The sequence below is a fragment of the Acartia tonsa genome, chromosome 8 (genome assembly GCF_053477335.1).
Source record: "Acartia tonsa isolate MP-2025a chromosome 8, ASM5347733v1, whole genome shotgun sequence".
Classification (NCBI taxonomy): domain Eukaryota; kingdom Metazoa; phylum Arthropoda; class Copepoda; order Calanoida; family Acartiidae; genus Acartia; species Acartia tonsa.
Window position 1 is genome coordinate 6,742,709 of NC_137267.1, and position 22,087 is coordinate 6,764,795.

The 22,087-nt window shown below is 34.4% G+C and overlaps 1 protein-coding gene across 4 annotated transcripts; it reads right to left on the reverse strand.

Moving 5' to 3' along the window:
• Positions 1 to 220: 220 nt before the first annotated feature.
• LOC145325883 (uncharacterized) lies at positions 221 to 20,974 on the reverse strand. 4 transcript variants are annotated; one of them, XM_080168862.1, is made up of 14 exons: positions 20,823 to 20,974; positions 19,610 to 19,702; positions 19,255 to 19,323; positions 18,766 to 18,781; positions 16,128 to 16,187; positions 14,795 to 14,829; positions 12,543 to 12,619; positions 11,151 to 11,221; positions 10,229 to 10,345; positions 9,643 to 9,768; positions 6,589 to 6,669; positions 6,170 to 6,220; positions 4,848 to 4,897; positions 221 to 799 (listed from the first exon to the last, which is right to left on the reverse strand). In XM_080168862.1, the coding sequence occupies exons 1-14, from the start codon at positions 20,873 to 20,875 to the stop codon at positions 691 to 693; spliced, it is 1,008 nt and encodes a 335-aa protein (XP_080024988.1). In that variant the 5' UTR covers positions 20,876 to 20,974; the 3' UTR covers positions 221 to 690. The 4 variants fall into 4 exon arrangements, with proteins under 4 accessions (XP_080024988.1, XP_080024989.1, XP_080024987.1 ...); XM_080168863.1 differs by lacking the exon at positions 12,543 to 12,619 and adding an exon at positions 13,797 to 13,861; XM_080168861.1 differs by lacking the exon at positions 12,543 to 12,619 and adding an exon at positions 13,785 to 13,861 and having other exon boundaries at positions 20,823 to 20,973.
• Between the last annotated feature and the right edge of the window lie 1,113 nt (positions 20,975 to 22,087).

Below are 22,087 nucleotides of genomic sequence, written 5' to 3' on the forward strand. Positions count from 1 at the left end.
AAAAATCAAAAATCTTTTTTTAATCATTTAAATTATTAAACATTAACTCCTTTCTTTTAGATAATAATGGCGGGGGAGGAAAATTGATTTAGTGAGAAATAGATATGTACCTATAGAAAACTAGCAAACAGCGAGATAGTTATATCGAGCCAACTCTAGTATTTAATAATTGAAATGAATTTACTGTTTAATTAATAAAAAAAATATATATGTACATTTTTATTACTTTTGCAATTTATTATCAAAGGTAAAGATTATTTAATTGACTAATAAAATAAACAAACATTAAAAATATTTTATGTTTTAATAATTAATAAATTTGATAACATGTTTATTTATGAAATTGGATTATTTGGAGTATATTTTAAAATTAAAAGAAGTACAATTCTTCTAAATTTTATTTAATTTTAATTATTTATGTAGACTAAAACTTTAATATTTATTCCCAAAAAGTAAAATTATTGAATTTTTTCAGGGGAATAGATAACCTACTATTTTAATAAAAGAATCGAAAAGGGGACAATGTTTTGCCAGTGCATCTATGAGGATTTTTGAAATGCCTATAAAAAAATGACATCACCTACCATTGGTCAATAAAAATGTATACTGACTGTGCCATTGGTAATTTAGTTTGTGTTCATTCTTATTGTATGACGTCATTTTTTTAAGCACTATAAACAGCTTCTACGTCTATTTAGTATCACAGGAGCCAAGATCAGTTTCAATGATGTTCAACTTTTGTCCCTTGATCAAGAATGGTCCGTAGCTGGCGGTCATCTGTTGTACTGTGATTGACGTCCTAAATAGAAACAAGGGTGATGATTAAAGTCCCTCCACAGATTATGACGTCATACGATAGAATAGCCAATGAGAGGCCAGGATAAATTTTACCATTGCATTGGTCAATTACAGTTTGTACGATAGAATAGCCAATGAGAGGCCAGTACAGACTGTAATTGACCAATGGTAAAATTTATCCTGGCCTCTCATTGGCTATTGTATCGTATGACGTCATAATGTGTTGAGGGACTTTAATCATCTTCAAAGCAAGGATGACACTATGAACAGCTAACAGTAGCGTAGCTATCGTTAATTAATGAAAACCATGAATTATCAGTGAGGAAGGGGACATTGGGCTGTTAATACACTAGTCCCCAAAGTTTTTAATTAATGTTTTCTTATTCATTGACCTAACAACTATGAGGATTTTTCTTATTGAACTTTGATTGGTTGGTTCATTAAGTTGAGTATCCAATCTTTTCAACCTCTCATTGAAATCTGCTGAAAGGATAATTTTCTGTATTACCATTGGGGTTGTACGTCAATTCATCCGCCGTTGTCTTATCCCTTTAAATGCCAGAGAAATATATCCATATATACGCTATATACGGAATAGTACACTTTCATTATTTATGCCATTTTAATTCAGTGAGCTTATAGTTGAATTAGATAAAAAGAGAGGGGTAGGTTTCTGGTAGAATCCGTAAAGGTGTGTGTTTTAAGGCTTAAAAATAGTAGTAGAACGATAATATTCACTAAGTATGTGTATTTCTTATTGAAAAAAACTATAGACAAAAAAGAATTTAAAAAGTTAACATAAATTTTTATCGTTCTACTACTGTTTTTAACTTTTAACACATAACCTTTACGGATTTTACCAGAAACCTACCCCCCCCCCCCTCTCTCTTTCATTGGTAAATTTCTCCTTAAGAATAGATTTTTTTGTAGCCTTGTATCTCATTTTAGAGTGATGAACCTTATTTATTATAGCCTAAAATCTTCAATGATATACTAAAACTTTCCTGAAAAGTGAGAGAATATCAGTCCAGCCGTTTACTAGATCTTAGAGGACAAATATTCAGATAGTCTTCTATTTATAGGATTCTAAAATCTAATTAGTAAAACTTAAATTAAAGAAATTCTAACAACAACAAAAATTTCGAAACAAATATTTAATTTTCCTAAAGCAAATATTTTTTTAAAAATGCAAATGTTGTCACAATAAAACTAAATTAATTCAGTAGCGGGACAAAGTGTCTCAAAAATCAACCATGTGACGTCATGAAAATGAGGGATTATCCATCTCTTTTTTAAGGGTTTTCTTTCCCACTTCTCCTCTCATCTCCCTCATTTATATGACGTCACTTGTGTCCCGCTACTTATGAATTCATTGATTTTTTTTTCACATATCAGTTGGGGAATTGCTTTGGCCAATGACAGACACAACTAGTTATAATGCAAAGTTAGAAATACAGCTCAGAGAATGATTTGTCGCTCATACAAGATTCAATCAAGTCAACCTTTATAGAAATAGTAAGAGTCATGAATCAAGTAGCGGGACAGAGTGTCTCAAAAATCAGCCATGTGACGTCATAAAAATGTGGGAGATGAGAGGAGAAGGGGGAAAGAAAACCTATAAAAAAGAGATGGATAATCCCTCATTTTTATTACCTCACATAGGTAATGTTTGACACAATTTTAACACAATTTGGGGCTTTGTCAATTTTGAAAATTAATTCATGGGGAATTTTTAGAGCTTAGAGGGAGTAGGAAAGTTTACAAGTTGATTTCAAGTGCTGAAAAATTATCCAAATAGGCTGTTGTTATATTGTACGGCCATTACAACGTTGAAATAAAGTTTGACAATGAATACATAGTTTTCAAGTTCAAACTTTAAAGTGAAATTTTTACCAAAATATATAACTTTATATCATTTAGATAGCAAAGCTTTTCTATAATTAAGGCGAGTTGTATGTTTTAAAGCCTATTGTACAAACTTCAAGGGAGGGAGGGCTGTTCATTACACTGGTCCCCAATGATTTACAATATCGTTTTTCTTATTCGTTGGCTCAACAACTTTGGAGACTTTTAATTAATTTTGATTGGTTGGTTCATTAAAATGAGTGTTCAATTGTTAAACCACTAATTGTAATCTATACAAAAGAGATAACTTTATGAATGTAATCATCAATTTATCGACCATTGTCTTATCCCTGTAGATTCCTGACAAACATCACATCTAGGGTTGGGCTGGATATCCGGTTTAGCCAGATATCCGGCTATTTTCAATATCCGGCCGAATACCGGATATTGAAACTATTCGGACAGATATCCGGCAATACAATCTTTTACATTATTCTGAAGAAATTTTTTTGCTCCATTAATATCCGGCCGGATATCTGGTTATCCAGTCGGATATCCGGTATTTTGTCAGGACGGTATAAGAAATCAGCCGGAAATCCGAACCTAGTAATAGTGTCTAATTTTTTATTTTTGTGACGTAACAAAAATCGAAGGATGAGAGGGGAGGTGGGAAAGGAAACCCCTAAAAAAGAGATGGTATCCAGCCAAAAAAGTATCCGGCTCAACCCTAATCACAACTATTGTAAAGACAGCCAATTTTTTTCAATCCGTGTCTAAATATCTACTGTTCAACTGCAACTTTTTGGGGTCAAGTTATTTTATATACTTTAACCATTTAAGTTGCAAAAATTTAATAATTCACATCGAAGGACAATGGAAAACAATAATTATCTTTATCTCCATTACTCCACCACTGCACTGTTTAAAACTACAAAATAAAAACATCATATTACAAAAAATGGGTTAAATAACCCCCCACTCCCCTCTTATTTTGAAAAAAAAAATTATAATAAAGTAGGAGGGAGGGGGGGTGAGGAGTTTTTTTGTTACTTTTCTTCAATTTAATTCAATAAATGGAGGGATGGGCGTATTATTGATCAACCAACACCAGGTTATCTGTATTTCTTGGTGTTCCTTTCTTACTTGTTATCATCCTTGTTATTATGCTATTTCCTAGCTAAATGCATGCATAGAAAATTTAACTTTATTCACCCTAAATGAGAGAATGACAGAATCTTTCGGGTGTAGTCCCTTTCGTAACATCGCACCTTATTCTTCGTATTTTTCACAGTAGCTTTTCTCCTATTTATAGCCCCTGCGGAGGGCTTTAACCCTGCGGGGCCAATTACCTAACCCTGTGGGGCAATCACCTAACCCAACATAACCTAACCTAACCTAAAATAACCTATAAAAAGCCATTTTAAAAATACGACGAATCGCCCCTTATGTGGCGATGTTACGAAAGGGACTATTCCCAATTTTTCTTTTCATTCAAATCCTTTCATCTAATTTGAGGGCGGTACTACTTTTTATATTCTTTTTTATTCAGAAACCTTAAATTTTGCCAGGTAGGGGAGGGGACATTGGGCTTTTTATTACACTTGTCCCTAAAGTTTTATAATAATGTATGTATTCTTATTGGTGGATCAACAACTTTGGGGACTTTTATTTAATTTTGTTTGGTTGGTTCATTTAATTGAGTGTCTGAACGTTTCAACCACTAATTGTAATCTGCAGAAGGGGTAATTTTGTGCATCATCATTGGAGATGTAAATAAATTAATTGGCTATTGTCTTATCCCTTTAGATCCCTGAAATTTTGCACGTGTTATATTTTCTATGAATAATTATATAAATTGCCTAAAGCTGATTTTTATCAAAAGGGTGGTGACGGGGTTGTATCCACCACCCTGGTTAAATATTGGGGGTGAGGATGATATACACCACTACAATCCCCTTAACAAGGGTCTAACCTTCCTGATACAACCCGTCAAACAGCCAAGAGGTTATAACAAGTTAAAAAATTAAAACTCTTTTAATTTATGGGGGGTGTGAAAAAAAAATAAAATCTGCGCGCTTCACTTAAAACTATTTTTCTGACCTATCCATTCCCATTCAAATACAAATTCTTATAGTCTCCCATCCGTTAGAATAGCCAGTAACTACCCTACCATAAATGAATTAAAGCACTTCTATAATTATTACCTGGGAGGTACAGGTAGTTCAACTCCGGAGCATTTCTCCTCAAGCCAAGTCTATAGCATCATGAGTTAGATTTTTTGATTAAAAGCGAAGCTTTTCTATACTTAGGGTCTGTATGTCTGTATGTTCATCCGTAGACACTTGGAGGATAACAAGCAAATAAGCTGTGGTTTGAGGAATTATTTCTGTTTTTTTTAACTTGGCTATTTATGATAAATAGTGCAGTAGTTTAAAAAACAAGTAGTAGCCTGGTGTACTATTGTATGTACTGCTTCGTAAGACAGGGCGTAATCTGTCACTGAATAGATGTTTTTTATATTTTATGTTTAGGGTAATTTACATTTTTTTTTTTTAGATAAAACCTTCTATGAAGCATAATTCATGTTTTTTAATACTTCAATCTATAGCTCTTCCGTTTTATTAAAATTTGTTAACAGCGAAGCTTTTCTATAATTAGGGTCTGTATGTTCATCCGTAGACAGAGGATAACAAGCAAATAAGCTGAGGTTTGAGGAATTATTTATGTTTCTTTAAACTTGGCAATTTATGGTAAGTAGTGCAGTAGTTTAAAAATTAAGCAGTAGCCTGGTGTACTATTGTATGTACTGCTTCGTAAGACAGGGCGTAATCTGTCACTGAATAATTGTTTTTTACTTTTTATGTTTTAATAACCCTCCATGAGACATAATTCATGTTTTTTTATACTTCAATCTACGGCTCTTCCGTTTTATTAAAATATAATCATTTTTAAAAGCGAAGCTTTTCTGTAATTAGGGTTGGTCCGACCGTACGTCCGTCACAGAGAGATAGCTCTTTTCGTTAATTTAAATAGGTTAGAATTTTCCTATTGATTCTTTGCAAACTTTGCATGGTGATTCCTGTAGTAGTTAGGTACAATTTAGAAAGCGTAGCAACTCTATAACCGTTACAAGAATGTCCGTACGTCCATTTAAAATATGTTGATTTTTTACTTTTTTGACAACAAATTTTTATGTGATATAATAATCCGATTGATCTGATTTTTGGTACATTGATTCCTGGGACAATAAAGTATGATGTTATAAGCAAAACAACTCTATAATAATTTCCTAAAAATGTAAGTATGTACATAAACATTATCTTGTATCAAGCAGTTTTAAAACAAATTTACTTACAATTTTGCTTCGACTCTTATACATTTATATTCTGATTATTCAGTTCTGAAACTTTACAAGTGTTAATGTCCGTTTGTCCTACCTTTTCAGTGCTTCGCTTTCATGGATGTTGTCATCCTTGTTCTCTGAAGATTTTAATTAAAATTAATTGTAAAGAATCTGACATAATTCCTGATAATGATACATCTCATTTGTCCAGTCACTTGCATGAGTTGTCCCAGCCTAGTAAATTAAATGATTATCTTTATATGAAAGTAACAGGATGTCTAGCTGTATGTGTGTGTACATGTCTCTCTGTAGCTTAAGATCTCTCAAACAACAGGACGGATATGATTTTTTTCTTTACAAAGAGCTTCTCATAGTTACAGTTTGAGGAAGGGTACCACTACCCTCCCAAGAGAAATCTAATTCAAGTTTTGCTGTACGGTATCTACTCAGTCTAAACTTAATACTTTTGTTGATTTTAATCTACCTACACAGTATTTCTTATAAAATTAGATGTTATTATTGAGAATTTAGAATATAGTTATTCAAATTAAATTGCAGAAAAGTAAGAGGTATAAAATATTTCTTTTTGAATAAAGTCTGACCTTGATTATATCATTCTCGACTGCTTCTTTGATCTCCATACCCAGAGATGTGCTTACAGTCCAGCCAGAAAATAGTGGTACCTAGATAGATAGATAGATAGATACCCAAGGATGAGCTCACAGTACAGCCAGAAAATAGGGGTACCTAGACAGATAGATAGATAGATACCCAGGGATGTGCTGACAGTCCAGCCAGAAAATAGGGGTACCTAGATAGATAGATAGATAGATACCCAGGGATGTGCTCACAGTCCAGCCAGAAAATAGTGGTACCTAGATAGATAGATAGATAGATACCCAGGGATGTGCTTACAGTACAGCCAGAAAATAGGGGTACCTAGATAGATAGATACCCAGGGATGTGCTTACAGTCCAGCCAGAAAATAGGGGTACCTAGATAGATAGATAGATACCCAGGGATGTGCTTACAGTCCAGCCAGAAAATAGGGGTACCTAGATAGATAGATAGATACCCAGGGATGTGCTTTCAGTCCAGCCAGAAAATAGGGGTACCTAGCTAGATAGATAGATACCCAGGGATGTGCTTACAGTCCAGCCAGAAAATAGGGGTACCTAGATAGATAGATAGATACCCAGGGATGTGGTTACACTCCAGCCAGAAAATAGGGGTACCTAGATAGATAGATAGATACCCAGGGATGTGCTTTCAGTCCAGCCAGAAAATAGGGGTACCTAGCTAGATAGATAGATACCCAGGGATGTGCTTACAGTCCAGCCAGAAAATAGGGGTACCTAGCTAGATAGATAGATACCCAGGGATGTGCTTACAGTCCAGCCAGAAAATAGGGGTACCTAGATAGATAGATAGATACCCAGGGATGTGGTTACACTCCAGCCAGAAAATAGTTGTATCTAGATAGATAGATACCCATGGTTATGCTTACAGTCCAGCCATAAATTAGGGGCACCTAGATTGATAAAAAGAAAAATATATATAAAGATAGATACTTAAAAGTAAAACAACATTTTATCTTAAATTTTTATTTTCTTTTACTCAGAGTTTCATGCTTCTGCAATCATCAGAAAGATAGATAGATAGATAAATAAAAGAAAAGAAAATTCTCCAATTTTCTTTTTCTGTGAAAAAAACCTTTTCAGAAATATTTTTTTTCTGAAAATAATTTGTTATTTCCTAAACATTAGAGTTAGTTTTCTATTGTTTTTCAGTGATAAAATAAATCGCAAATCTATTCTTTGTTTTAATAGCTGGAATATATTAGGGGGTAGAAATGGTTGTAGATTAAAATGATATAGTCCAAAGATATATATCAAAAAAAGTTTAGTTGTAAATAAATGTAAATGGACAAGATAGTATAAATGATGAAATATTTACTACCTACCTAAACAAATTTAAAGACATGCTTCATGTAAACAAGGACAATTGTAACCATTTTATTGCAGAAATAAGCAAATATTACATTTTTAATTTAAAAGCAAAAATTATAGCTTTAGCGAATAATAGAAAAATTGGCATGTTTGACTGTTCGGATCATGGAAAGAAAACAAAGTAGCGGGTTTTGTTGTATTTTTCTCCTATTTCAAGCCCCTGTATGCATGGCGCTCTAATCCTGCAGGACAATTATTAACATTTACCTAACCTAACTTAACCTAAAATAACCTATCAATACTTCTTTTTTTTATAATCCGACTGTTTAAATCAATGTTATGTTAAAAACTAAGCTTCTTAAATAATTAATAGCACTAGGTTTTGAGCTGTGAGATTGTTTAAGGATCAATTAAGTTATTTTAGTCGGTACATATCCTGTTTATTAAAGCTACAATCATTAAAAGTATTTTTTTGTTGTGTCTGAATTTTTTTCGTTTTTTTTTCATTCCTTTCCTAAAGCACAAGAATTAAAACTTAGCTATAATTAAGATTGTCTATAATTTGTAAAATTGTGCAAATTTTCTGAAGAAAAATTACATTTTTGAATAAATTTCTCTGTTTTACTGGATCTCTAAGGACCTATTTATAAGTTGTCTCTATATATTTGATGTTCAAGAACATAAATTTTTGCTGAAAAAATTTTGGCACTGGGAAGGTATACTTGTATTTTAAAAGCGAAGCTTTTCTATGATTAGGGTCGGTCCGTCCGTTAGTTCGTAATGTGGTTAGCTCTTTTTGTTTATTTAGGCATGTTAGAATTGTCCTATCGATTTTAAACTTTGCATGATGATTCCTGTTGTAGTAAAGTACGATTTAGAAAGCGTAGCAACTCTATAATTGTTACCAGAATGTCCGTACGTCCATTTTAAACATGTTGATTTTTAACTTTTTTTTAACAACTAATTTTTATGTGATATAATTATCCGATTGATCTGGCTTTTGAAATACTGATTCCTAGGACAACAACTTACATTGTCATAAGCGAAGCATCACTATAATTAAGTCCTAAAAATGCTAGTATGTCCTTTAACATTATCCTGTATTTAATTAGTTTTTCAACAAATTTACTTAAAAATTAGTTTCGAAATTAAACATTTATATTCTGTTTATTCAGTTCTGACACTCTACAAGTATTAATGTTCGTTTTTTCTAGCGTTTCAGAGCTTCGCTTTTGTGGATGTTGTCATCCTTGTTCCATATTAACGTAAAAAGGTTTTATACATTAAGGAAGGGGACATGGGACAGTAAATCATACTGGTACCCAAAGTTTTATTCACGTTTTACTTAAAACTTTGGGTACTTTTCTTGAATTGTTGTTGGTTGGGTCTAAATAATTATTGTTAAACATTTGACTCATGATTTATATTAAAAAGGGGTAATTTTGTTATCATCTTTGGGGTGTGCATCAATTTATCGTTCATTGTAGAAGTAATTAAACCTGCATTGTGGGGAGATCTTTTTTCTAAGAGCGATTGGAGGGTTAAAACATTTTTTAAAAAACTTCCCAGTTAAATAAGTCATGTGACGTCATAAAAATGAGGGATGAGAGGAGAAGAGAAACTCTAAAAAAGATATGTATAATCCCTAATTTCCATGAAGTCACATGGCTGATTTGTTGAAACACTTTGTAAAGCTGCGCCCCTTACCTCCACGCCGACACAGTAGCTATAGTTGAGATAGACAGCTGCTTGCATGTCATTACACAGGTCAAAATGGTTGACAGCGTAGCCGTTATCCGCAGCTGAGTAGGTCACTATGCGCCAGTTGTGCTCCTAAATATAACAAGGATGACAACATACATAAAATTGATGCGAAGCTGTAAAATCAGAAGGAAGGACAAACAAACAATGCCTCTTGTCGAGTGTCATAACTTAATAAGCAGAGCTTTGATTTGTAAGTCTAAACAAAATTGCCCACAAATTTGTTACTAGATTGCGTAAATACATTATGAAGAAAACCAAATCTGTTCAGTGGTCATTCAGATCCTCCAGAACAGACAGACAGACACACAGAGATCCTTTTAAGTTATTTCTCGGATTCATTTGAAACCGATTAATATCCGGTGGATTAAAACTGGTTCTGAGCCATACAAAAAAAATTATGTTTAGCATTTTATTATATCCAGTTTTCTACGAATATAAAAATATACAATCACAAGATTTCTTATAATTGTACATTTTATATCCGCAGAAAGCTGTTTATAATACGATGCGAGAAATAACTATTCCTTACCTGTGTGGAAAGAGAGCTGCCACCAACATACAGATTATTTGGATTTGCATACAGACAAATCCATTCAGAATTCACTGCAGTTTGGGTTATATCACATATATAGCAGGCATCAGTGTTCTAAACATTATTTCAGGTTAGGGGCGTAGCCATGAGTTGAGGAAGAGGGGGGGGGTTGCACCCTTTTGAAATGCAATTCCTTTTTCCATACCTTCACCACTTACAAGTTTACAACCCTCTGACAAAACCCTGTGCACACCACCTTTGAAATGTTTGGGGTTTAAAAACTTGCATAAATTGCCAAATATACACATCCTCACAGTAATTTAGCATGTAACCCATTCCCCCCCCCCCCTTAAAATTTCTGTGAATACGCCTGAATAACATGTATTCATACATTCAAATACAAAACTTAATTTTCTACTTCAAAGAGGCCTGTGTTTCTATATTTTGTGTATGTTTGTCAGGGAAAGGGGAGAGGGAACAATGGACAATAGTCCCCAAAGTTTAATAATGATGTTTTACTATTTTTAGGCTTAAAAACTTTGGGGACTTTTAACAAATTTTGATTGTCCAAATGTTTGAACCACAGATAAAAATCTACCAAAGGGGTAATTTTGTGTATCATCATTGTGGATGTTAATTTTATCGGTTATTGTCTTGTCCCTTAGATCACTGATGTTTGTACTTAAAATTAGAATATATTGTTTGGAAATATAATTGTTTTCTGTTGGTTTCATTTTAGATTCGAAAATACAAAGACTAAGACAACCCGCTTATGTAAATAACCTGCTACAATGCTTCCTCTTCTACCTATACTTATACAGCAGAGAGAACCAAATAGAGAGCAGCATTACTGAGGAACTATGGTTATACAACAGAGAGAACCGAACAGAGAGCAGCTTTACTGAGGAAGAAAAGTTACCTCCATGCTAGTGCAGTATATCTTCCATTTATAATCATTGTTGTACTGAGGTGCAGGGCTGGATTTGTAGGCTAGGGACGATTTACAATTTTAATTTTTTAGCAAAGGGGGGAGGGGTTTAATGCAACCATCTCGTAATCAGTGAGCAAATGGCACTTACAATTCGATTTTAGATCTGAAATTTTGCATGAGTAATCCTTGGTAGGTCTATTTTCCCTAAATCGAACAAAAAGTTGAAATAGGTACGGCTAACGGCTAAGCCGTTTAGCCGTTTTTTGGCTATTTTTAAGGCAAATCTGCCATAAATTATGTAGGAATCAACTTTTTGAAACATATTTTTGCTTTAAATCATGTGAAATGATACAAAAAAAACATTTTTAGATTTCTAGTACCAGCAACTAGCGGCTAGAACCGTTAGCCGTTACTTTTCCAACTTTTTGTTCAATTTAGGGAAAATAGACCTACCAAGGATTACTCATGCAAAATTCCAGATCAAAATTCGGATTCTAAGTGCCATTTGCTCACTGATTACGAGATAGTTGCATTAAAAAACCCCACCTTATTTTTACTTACACATTTGAAAAGAAAACATTCTAAAGGCCTTTAGAGGTGTAACCACTAGTCTATGATATTTCAGTCTTGACAACATTTATTTTTTCCCAAATAGTAAAGCAAAAAATGGAGGGACAATCAGAATATTGCAGTTATATTAGCAGATGTTCATTTGTCATAAAAAGATGCGACAAATCATAAAAATCACGAAAAAGTATTTTTGTCTTTTGAAGAATGATCAAAAGAGATTTTTTAAAAATTTTCAGTTAAAGATATAAAAATTAAGTTTTCTGTTGTTTAAAGAAAACAGCATTGACAGTCAGACTGCCTTTTGCAGGTTTGAGGCTATTTTTATATTTTCCACATTTTTCTGATAATTTTGGGTGTTTATGGTCCGATTTTCAAATTTTTGTCAGTTATCGATATCTAAATTTAATTTCATGGCGCTTTAAGAAAAGAAACAATGGCTGTCAGACTGCCTTTTAGCAGGTTTTTCGCTATTTTTATATGTTTTATATATTTCCCCATATCTTTGGTATTTTTGGTCCGATTTTCAAATTTTTTCAATATTTTTTCATTGGTATGCACATCTAGTATGTAATTTAAGAGAGGCACACTGTATCCTTTTATATAAAGTAGTAAGCTTTATTTGTCTGTACAAAAGGATCTTGTTAACCGCTGAACCGATATGGTAATCCTTTACGGTGAAGCTATTTTATTTTTTAAAAGTCTGGGTATGCTTTTAGGATGTAGGTCTGCCCTTCCATATTCCTTCCAATATAGAGCCCCTAGATGCTAGGGGCGTAGCCGATATTAATCTAAATATTGTGAATGCCTTACATATGTATTGAAGATTAGCAGACGAAACTAGGAACCAATAATTGTTATCATTTTCGACATACTCGCTATGACGACTTCTAAAATTATAAAAAAAAAAACAAGGATGACAACATCCATAAAAGCGAAGCTCTGAAACGGTAAGACAAACGGACATTAACACTTATATAGTGTCAAAACTGAATTAATCAGAATGTAAAGGTATAAGAGTCGAAGCAAAATTGTAATTAAATTTGTTGAAAAACTGCATGATAATGTTTAAGGACATACTTACATTTTTAGGACTTAATTATAGAGTTGCTTTGGTTGTAATATTTAACTTTGTTGTACCAGGAATCAGTAAACCAAAAATCAGATCAATCGGATTATTAGATCATACAAAAATTTGTTGTTAAAAAAGTAAACAAATCAACATTTTTAAAATAAACGTACGGACATTCTGGTAATGATCAAAGAGTTGCTAATTATAGAAAAGCTTCGCTTTCAAAAACAAGGATTGACAACAAAGCACAAATATAATCATGAAATGGACAGATTGAGCAGGTGTTTGTTCTCATAACAATGTAAAAAAGAGAGAACATGCAAAATTTAGAGGAAAAAATCACGAAACCTTCAAAAATAACGTTTACATCTTTTAAAGACAGACTATGTCATAGGATTCTTCACTAAAAACTTTAGCTGTTTGTCTTAAATAAAAGCCGAGAAAACCACATCTCCCTTAGGGCGTTGCGGAATTACTGACGGGCTTGCTGACGGATTGACGGACAGACAACGTGAATTTTAGAGTAGCCTTGCTACTATAAAAGATGACAACATTCAATAGCAGCAAAGCACAAAAATTCTCATGAAAGGGACAAACGCAGAAATTGAGTTATAGTGCATGACTGAGAGACAGACGCACATTAATTATAACTAGGGTTGGGCCGGATACCAGATATCCGGATAGTTTCAATATTCGGTATCCGGCCGGATATCTGGCAAATGCTCGATATCCGGCAAATTATCGGATATCCGGCCGGATAACCGGATATCCGGCAATAAAAATCAGCCGGATATCCGTTATCTGGATAGTTTCAATATCCGGTAACCGGCCGGATATCGAAAATGGTCGGATATCCGGCCCAACTCTAATTATTACATTTAGTTTTACCAGAGTAAGGATAATATATTTCACAACCAAATTGAATTAACGAGTCATACATAAAGCTTTTGAATACGATTTTGAAAAATTAAAATTGTGATTTCCTAGAGTAACACCTACGCCAGTGGATATAAGATACCAAAAGTTATTTTCATTTTCAACAAATTCACTAAAACGGTTCCTATAAACATAGACCCAATGTTAAAGATTTAAGTGAAATGATGAAAATTATGATAATAACAGCACAATTGTTTAGACTTATTATAAGAATAATATTAATTTTGACAAAGGGTTGGAAAAATTTAAGTTAATAACTAGAGCCATATACATTAGTAGCGACAACGCCCCTTGTGGCCTTTAGTCGAATTGACCCCTCCCCACCCCCCTCTTTCAATTTTGTTTTTAAAAAGGAAAAAAAATTGGTGGATTCATTTTTTTCGAAGGGTAATTTCTCATGGGAGAGTGGGGTTTCCATAACCCAAAAATTCCATGACCTCCAAGAACCTATACTGTAAAGGAGAGACATAGGAGAGACATATCGGATCAGCGAAATCCTGTTACTTATATATAAATAGGGATCAGAATTGAAGTAATTTTTTTAGGTCAGACGAACAGAACATAGCCCAATATGTAGAGAAGCTGCGATTCTTAAAATAAGATTAATAAATGAATTAAAGACATCGCAAAGTGGCACCAAAAAAATGACGTCTTACGATAAAATAACCAATGAGAGGCCAGTATAAATGTTACCATATTGGTCAATTACAGTGTATACTGGCCTCTCATTGGTCAGCTTTATTGTATGACGTCCTTTTTTTAGTGCAAACTAAAGTTGTCTCATTATTTTTTTTAAGTTTTAATAGTTATTTCTCGCATTCTATTATAAACAGCTTTCCGCGGATATAGAATGTACAATTATAAGACTAAAACTTTTTTTTAGCCCCGAGGTGCCGAAGGCACGGGATAAAAAAACTGGTTTTAATCTTATGATTATACATTCGTATTTTCGTAGAAAGCAGAATATAATACGATGCTAGACATAGTTTTTTCCTATGGATGAGAACCGGTTCTTATCCACCGGATTTGAATGAGTACGAGAAATAATATTTCTTACCTCAAGCAAATTGTATCTTCGCCACAATCAATTGCCTGTAAATATCAATATTTTTTAGTAGCAAAGCTTCTTCATAAGTATTCGTATATGTTTGTCGGACTGTCGTGTGTGTGTGTGTGTGTGTGTAGCCATAGTTTCTTAGTGTAGTATAGAGACACTTTTGTATGCACCAGGGCCAGCTCAAGGTCCACGCTCAAGTACATATACTTGACCCGCTGTCTCAAGGGACCTACTCTTTATTACCTCAGCCTCGCCGAGTAAGGCAGGTGTCCTACATTAAGTCTTTCTGTAATTGTGCAGATGATGATTCACATTCGATCATTAGACTTATTTTATTTTCCACTCCCCTTCTAATTTTATCCTCCTCCATTTCTAGTAGCGAAGCAACTCTATAATTCACAAAGTCTGTCCGTCAGTCCTACCCTTTTAAAGACCTCTTTCGTCTGCTTCTAAATCATTTTCTGCTACTTGGCTGAGTTGTTATAAGCCAAGTAGCAGAAATGATCAATGACCTAATAGAAGGGTTGCACAAGGTGGTTGCGATGGGGAGATACATTAATTTAACCCTTTCTCCCTCTAATCTATTAATATCCGCTGGATTAAAACCAGTGAAAATATTCCACGAATAATAAATAAAAACTATAAATCAATACCAAAACTGAAATTAATCCTTATACAAAAGTAACAGGATGTTTGTGTGTCTGTTTGTGTGTTTGCGTGTTTGTGTGTTTGTTTGTACCGAAGGATCTCGCTAACCGCTGAACCGATCGGGTTCTCCTTAACAGGGTAGCTTCTCATAGGTCCCGGGAAGGTTTATAACTATTTTTTTAGGGGGTGGGACACCCCCATTCCCCCCAAAAAAATGAAGACCCCCCCCAAAAAAAAAAAAATTTGCCCCCCCCAAATTTTTTTTTTACTTTTAAAAAAAAATCTAAAATAAGAAACTAGGTTATCAAATTCGACTCTCTCTTCAAGTGCCCCTAGAGGCCTCAAGGGGCGTAGCCGCTAGTCTTAAAATATTTCATTTTACTATTCGCAGAATTCCTCTCCCACCCATTACTCCTCCAGTTGAATCACATTTTCCAATTATAATTTACCCTAATGGATTTATTATTACATGGATCCTACTCCAGATTATCATGTACTCTAATAAAGAGAAACTTGTAGCTGGCTAAAGAAAAGACCCCCTCCCCATCCATCCCCATTATCCCATCTCCTACCATCCTACTTGATAAACGAACTTACTAATAAGTGATGTCAATGTTATCAACCTAAATTGAAGATAATTTATCTCCTGTCATAATATCCACGTATATTTTATATCTATTATTACCTCAATTCTAAGGTGTTTGTCCACGTAAGTATTTTGTTCTGGAACAGGCAGAATCATTGTCTGTGTGATCATTAATTATGGTTTATTCAGCACTAGCGGTTACGCTCCTAGAGGCCTCTAGGGGCACTTGAGGAGGAGGGAGTTGAATCACAAAACATCTTTTTTTTTAATATAGATTGTTTTCAAAAGAAAAGAAAAAATTTGGGGGAAAAGGGGTGGTTACCTTCCCCCAAAATAGTTATAAACCTTCCCGGGACCTATGAGAAGCTACCCTGTTCAGGAGAACCCGATTGGTTCAGTGGTTACCGAAATCCTTCGGTATAAACACTTAGACATCTGGTTACTTTATTAGGCACTAGCGGCTTCGCCCCTAGCCTCTAGGGGCTTTGCCCCAAGAGGTTTGATCAACCCAATTTTCGTATTTTAGATTTAACCCTTATTGGTCGGGGGGGGGGGGGGGCGTCCCCATCCGGTTTTTTCTATCTCATTTTCTGTGTGTGAAAGATAAAGAGCCCAAACTGCGTTACTTTTTAAGTTTTGGTATGACACATAACCGAGAGTTGGAATTTTTTGAATATATCCATCCTGGCGGGCACAGGATGCCAGCAAACCTGGCAAGGTCATCCAGGTAAATAGCAAAAATATTTTTTTGACTTAAAAAAAGCATTTTATCTTACCAAAATACTTAAATTTCCTCTAGTAGTACATCCTCATATTAAATACAGGTGTTCAGGACAATTTCAGGTTCCAGGTATGATCCTGCAGGTCCTGATCCTCCAGATCTCCAGAAATCTTAAAATGGCTCCTGTGGCCGCAATTTTTGACTTAGAGAGCCCAAACTGCGTGACTTTTTAAGTTTGGGTATGACACATAACCGAGAGTTGGAATTTTTTGAATATATCCATCCTGGCGGGCACAGGATGCCAGCAAACCTGGCAAGGTCATCCAGGTAAAGAGCAAAAATATTTTTTTGACTTAAAAAAAGCATTTTATCTTACCAAAATACTAAAATATCCTCTAGTAGTACATCCTCATATTAAATACAGGTGTTCAGGACAATTTCAGGTTCCAGGTATGATCCTGCAGGTCCTGATCCTCCAGGTCTCCATAAATCTTAAAATGGCTCCTGTGGCCGCAATTTTTGACTTAGAGACTTCAAATTTTAAACTTAAGCTTTTCTTACATGTCTACATAACGTATTAAAATTTCATAAAGATCCGCCGCCGTTTTCCCGCCGACCGCCGACTGCGGCGGCTGGCAGCTGCCAAGTACAGCTGCGGCCGCTGATATTTATATTTTGATATTTGAAATATAAAATTTAAATAAAGATTAACATTTTCTGCAAAAAAAAATTTATTCTAGCTTCAAAAATAAAAAAATTACAGCCGTTTGAAATTTTTAAGTAAAAAAGGACCTAAAAACAAAGGTTGTTAAATAAAAGGGTGAAGGAAGCGAAAATTGACCTTGACTTACTTTAGGTCGGAAATTCATCATAACACAGGGGACTTACACAAAAAATTTTAGCCCTTTAGCTCTATTTTTTTTTTTTTGGGGGGGGGGGGGTTAGTCGACCCTACTATTTTATTTTTAGTTTTAAAAAGAAAACTTTTTGGGAGGGGGGTATTTTACATTTTTGGGAGGGTTGGGGGTGTCCCACCCCCCAAGAAAATAGTTATAAACCTTCCCGGGAACTATGAGAAGCTACCCTTTAAAGGAGAGACCGATCGGTTCAGCGGTTAGCGAGATCCTTCTCTACAATCAAACACACAAACAAACAGACAGACATCGCTCTACTTTGTATTATAGATAAGCTAACGAAGACAGAATTTAACACATAAAAATTGGGGATAGATTGGATTAAGCTTTTTTTATGCAGAGGCAGCTTATACTTATAAAAATTGACGTCAATACAAATGAACAGTATATATTTTACCATTGGTCAATTAAAACGTATACAGGCCTATTATTGGTCATTTGTATTGAAGATGATTAAAGTCCCTCCACAGATTATGACGTCATACGATAGAATAACCAATGAGAGGCCAGCATAAATTTTACCATTGGTCAATTACAGTGTATACTGGCCTCTCATTAGCTATTCTATCGTATGACGTCATAATCTGTGGAGGGACTTTAATCATCTTCTTTATATTGTATGTCATAATTTTTTTTTTTTTTTTGGGGGGGGGGTTCAGCTGCTCCTTATATGTACAGCATAATATCAGATACATTTCTCTTTTTTCAAAGTCTTGCAACCTCTACTGTGGCAGTACACGTAGCGCATCCGTTAGTTTGCGAGTGATTATAGGTTCTAATCTTGTCTCAACAGCCCGTCATAACTAAAAACGTTAAAATTGGTATCTTTTGCCTCTATGCCGAGCGCTTGACATTAATATTAAGAGTAGAAGAGGTATGTAAGGCGCAACTCATTACCATGCAAAGGACGTGCAATCAAAGGATTGGTTGTCTGCAATACGTTAGGCTTACTATTCGTGTAATTCATTAACACAATTGCTTAACCAATAAAATTCAGTATTTTTAATTTTTAAACGGATAAATAAAAACTAAGCAGTCTGTTTTTGAATAATTTTGCGAAAAAAAAAGATTTGCAATTAATTAATTTTTATAAACCAAATTCCTCATAATGTCCAGCACTGAAAATAAAAAAAAAACACTTATATTCATCACCAGTGCAGTTAGAAAAATAGGTTAAAACCATCCATCTTAAGTTTACTTAATCGTTTTTTTTGTGGATTTGTTTAATTTTAATTAAATGTCAATTTATTAATACACTGCATTCCTTTTTAATTCCTTTTATGTTTTAAATAATGGAATTGGAAATTGGTTTTATTTCGTTTTTATTAGCGGATTATTAAAAAATGCTATATCTGTTTTTTAGCGAATATGATTAAAGAAAAGAATAGAGGGGGCACGTTACATGCACACGGGGGGATGGGGACCCTATGCCGACTTTCAATTGGGCAGGAAGCAATTTGCTAGCATACGATCGAGAAAGGTCCCCACCACTTGGGCCAGGTAGTTGTCTGGGTTATACATCTATACTTATACATTTATTAAGATATGTAAATCATTTACAAAAATTAAAACTAAAAAAGTGTTTGTTTTCCTGAAATCTCGTCTTATACCAAGCCAGTGGCCTCTGAAGTCTTTGGACATATATTCAACATACAAGGTTCTACAACAACAAAATACTTTTTATTCCAAACTAGACAAGGAAGTCCAAGCTTTATGTCTCTTTTTTTGGGGGGGGGGGGTGAGTCTTAATGGAAGTGGCAATTCATCTTTCGAAAAGCAATGTTCAAAAAATAATGGCTTTAAAGGTTTTGGGGAAGGCTACCACCACCCTCCCATGAGTAACCACCTCTAGAAAAAATTAACCCCCCCCCCCCCACCCATCCCATCAAAGTAATATATATTTCTAAAGGAATATTCAAACTTGACTTAAATAGTAAAAAGTTTTCCTGTCAATAAATTCTTTGGTTCTGTCATATCTTCCTGGAGGTACATCCTGTAATTTGGAGCCTGGAGACACCTTCACGTTCATACACAAAATACTAAATAAATAAATTAGATGAGGAGTTATCATGTTGAATTAAATATCTATAATACAAAGTAGAATGATGTCTGTCCGTGTGTCTGTCCGTCTGTCCGTCCGTCTGTCCCTTTAGATCTCGGTAATCACTGAACCGATTAGATTCTACTCTTCAGGGTATATACCTAGTGGTACTGTGGTGGTTTTAGGCTATTTTCTTGGGGCGTGGGATACCCCAAAAACAAAATGCCCGAATTTTTACGAATTTTGCAAATTCGCCATTTATGCGCAAAAAATTGCGATACATTACTTTTTTTTGCTGGGTAGAAGATGTAATTATACCTTTTGGGGCAAAGCCCCAAGAGGCTAGGGGCGAAGCCGCTAGTATTTATTAAAGTACCTAAATAAATGTACTTTTAAACCCACTTTTAACCTTCCCCCCCCACTTCCGCCTTTTTGAAAAAAAACATCTCTAAGCGATAAAGTGTGGTAGCGGCTGGAGTTTGTCAGCCGCTTCCCGAGTCCGGGTATTACGGCGGTGTGAACAGACGTGGACAAGTGTAGTTATAGAGAAGCTGTGCTTCTGTATGTATCACCAAATAACAAACAGAATATAGTTTTGGATGTTACTTTATTCAGAGCTTACAAGATACTAATTTATAATACAACAAAATGGTCAATGCATAGATTGGAATAATTAATACGAAAATCAGAGGTTAAAGATATACATACAATAAACATAATAGGCAATATTTATCCCCCATTCCTGAAAGGGGTGGGTAAAAGCAAGATAATCAGATTAAACACAATAGGGTTGTCAAACTATGAATACTTTAATACAGGGGGGGTTTCAAATGGCCCAACCTCCTACTTAGGGGAGATCTCTCGGACCGCCCGCAAGTTGGGAGCAAAGTTACTATACAATTAGGGGCTTAGGGGTGGCGAATACCACAAAAGGACAATTACATATATAGTGGGAAACCTATTGGTACAGTTGATAATCAACTAAAATTTCCGTCCTCTATCTTAAATAGCAGTTGAGAAAATCACATTTTTCCCATAGCGTTGCAGACGAACGGACAGACTTAAAGTGAGTTAAAGAGAAGCTCGCTTCTATAAAAAAAAAGCTAAAAACACTATACCTCTGAGGAATAAAGAATAGAAGAAATAAACATGCCACACTTTTTCCCAACATTTTCAACTCTTCATAATCAAAGGATAATTAAAACAGTTCAGAGGCAAACTAGCTGAATTAAATTACGGTGATTTTCCCCAAAGTGCACAGCGAGCACAGAATTCCTTATGCCTAACCTCTTCTGGGGACACTAACCCTGTTGGCTACCCTCGAGCCATTGTAACCTAACCTAACATGGCTAAAAGTTAACAGCACGAAAAACCACAGCCTCAACTTATATCAAAATTCTTTGAATATGTCGCAAATCTATTATATAAAGTGGTAAGGATTTTTTTCTCCGTAGCTTAAAATTTCGATCATGACTTAATTCTCGTGAATAAATGATGAGCTATCGCTCCATCATTGATTCTCTCGGGCAAAAAATATTCATTCCTAAACAAAAAAAAACTGGATAGGAATACCCCATTCAATACAAATTTGAACAAAGAACACCTAGATGCTAGAGGCACAGTCGCTAGTTACTTTTATAAAGTATGCTTAATGAGAACATTCTTTCATTTTAAGATGTAAAATCCTAATTGTCCTAAGAATCATTGTTCCAAAAATCAAGCAAAAAAATTAAAAATTTATGTAAAAAAAGGTGAAAAATTAACATGATTTATTTAAACATACGACCTATCTGTTAAAGATTATAGAGCTACACTTGCTAAATTGTACATAAGAAAAATTCTTACGTTACAAAGCATAAATCAACGATCAAAGCTATCCGTCACAGACACATAGACGAACGTATGGGCGGACCTGAACGTGTAGAAAAACTTCGTTTTAAAAAATCTTCATTATTTCACATCCAAGGATTTAACATTGAACTGAGTAAAGATAGCAAAATATTAATTTTTATATTTTCTACTTTCTTATCTTTTTAAATGAGAGGATTTTCAATAATTATGAATTGTTCGTCATAACGACAATTGTTAATTAGTTACTTGGATGTTGCACCATATTTTCAAGTACTCTAAAAAAGTTACATTCACAGCTGGATAAAACCCACCATCCACTCATCTCCTTTTGGATAAACGAACTGACTATTAAATAAACCTAAATTGACGACAAATTTTCCCCTGTCAATATATCCACGTATACTATATCCAATATTACTACATCTTTTTTGAATCATAATACGTAATAAATAATACTCAAAACCACTTTTTTTTAACCGAGGGGCCGAAGGCCCGAACAAACAAAACTAGTATTAATTTTATTTTTAATATT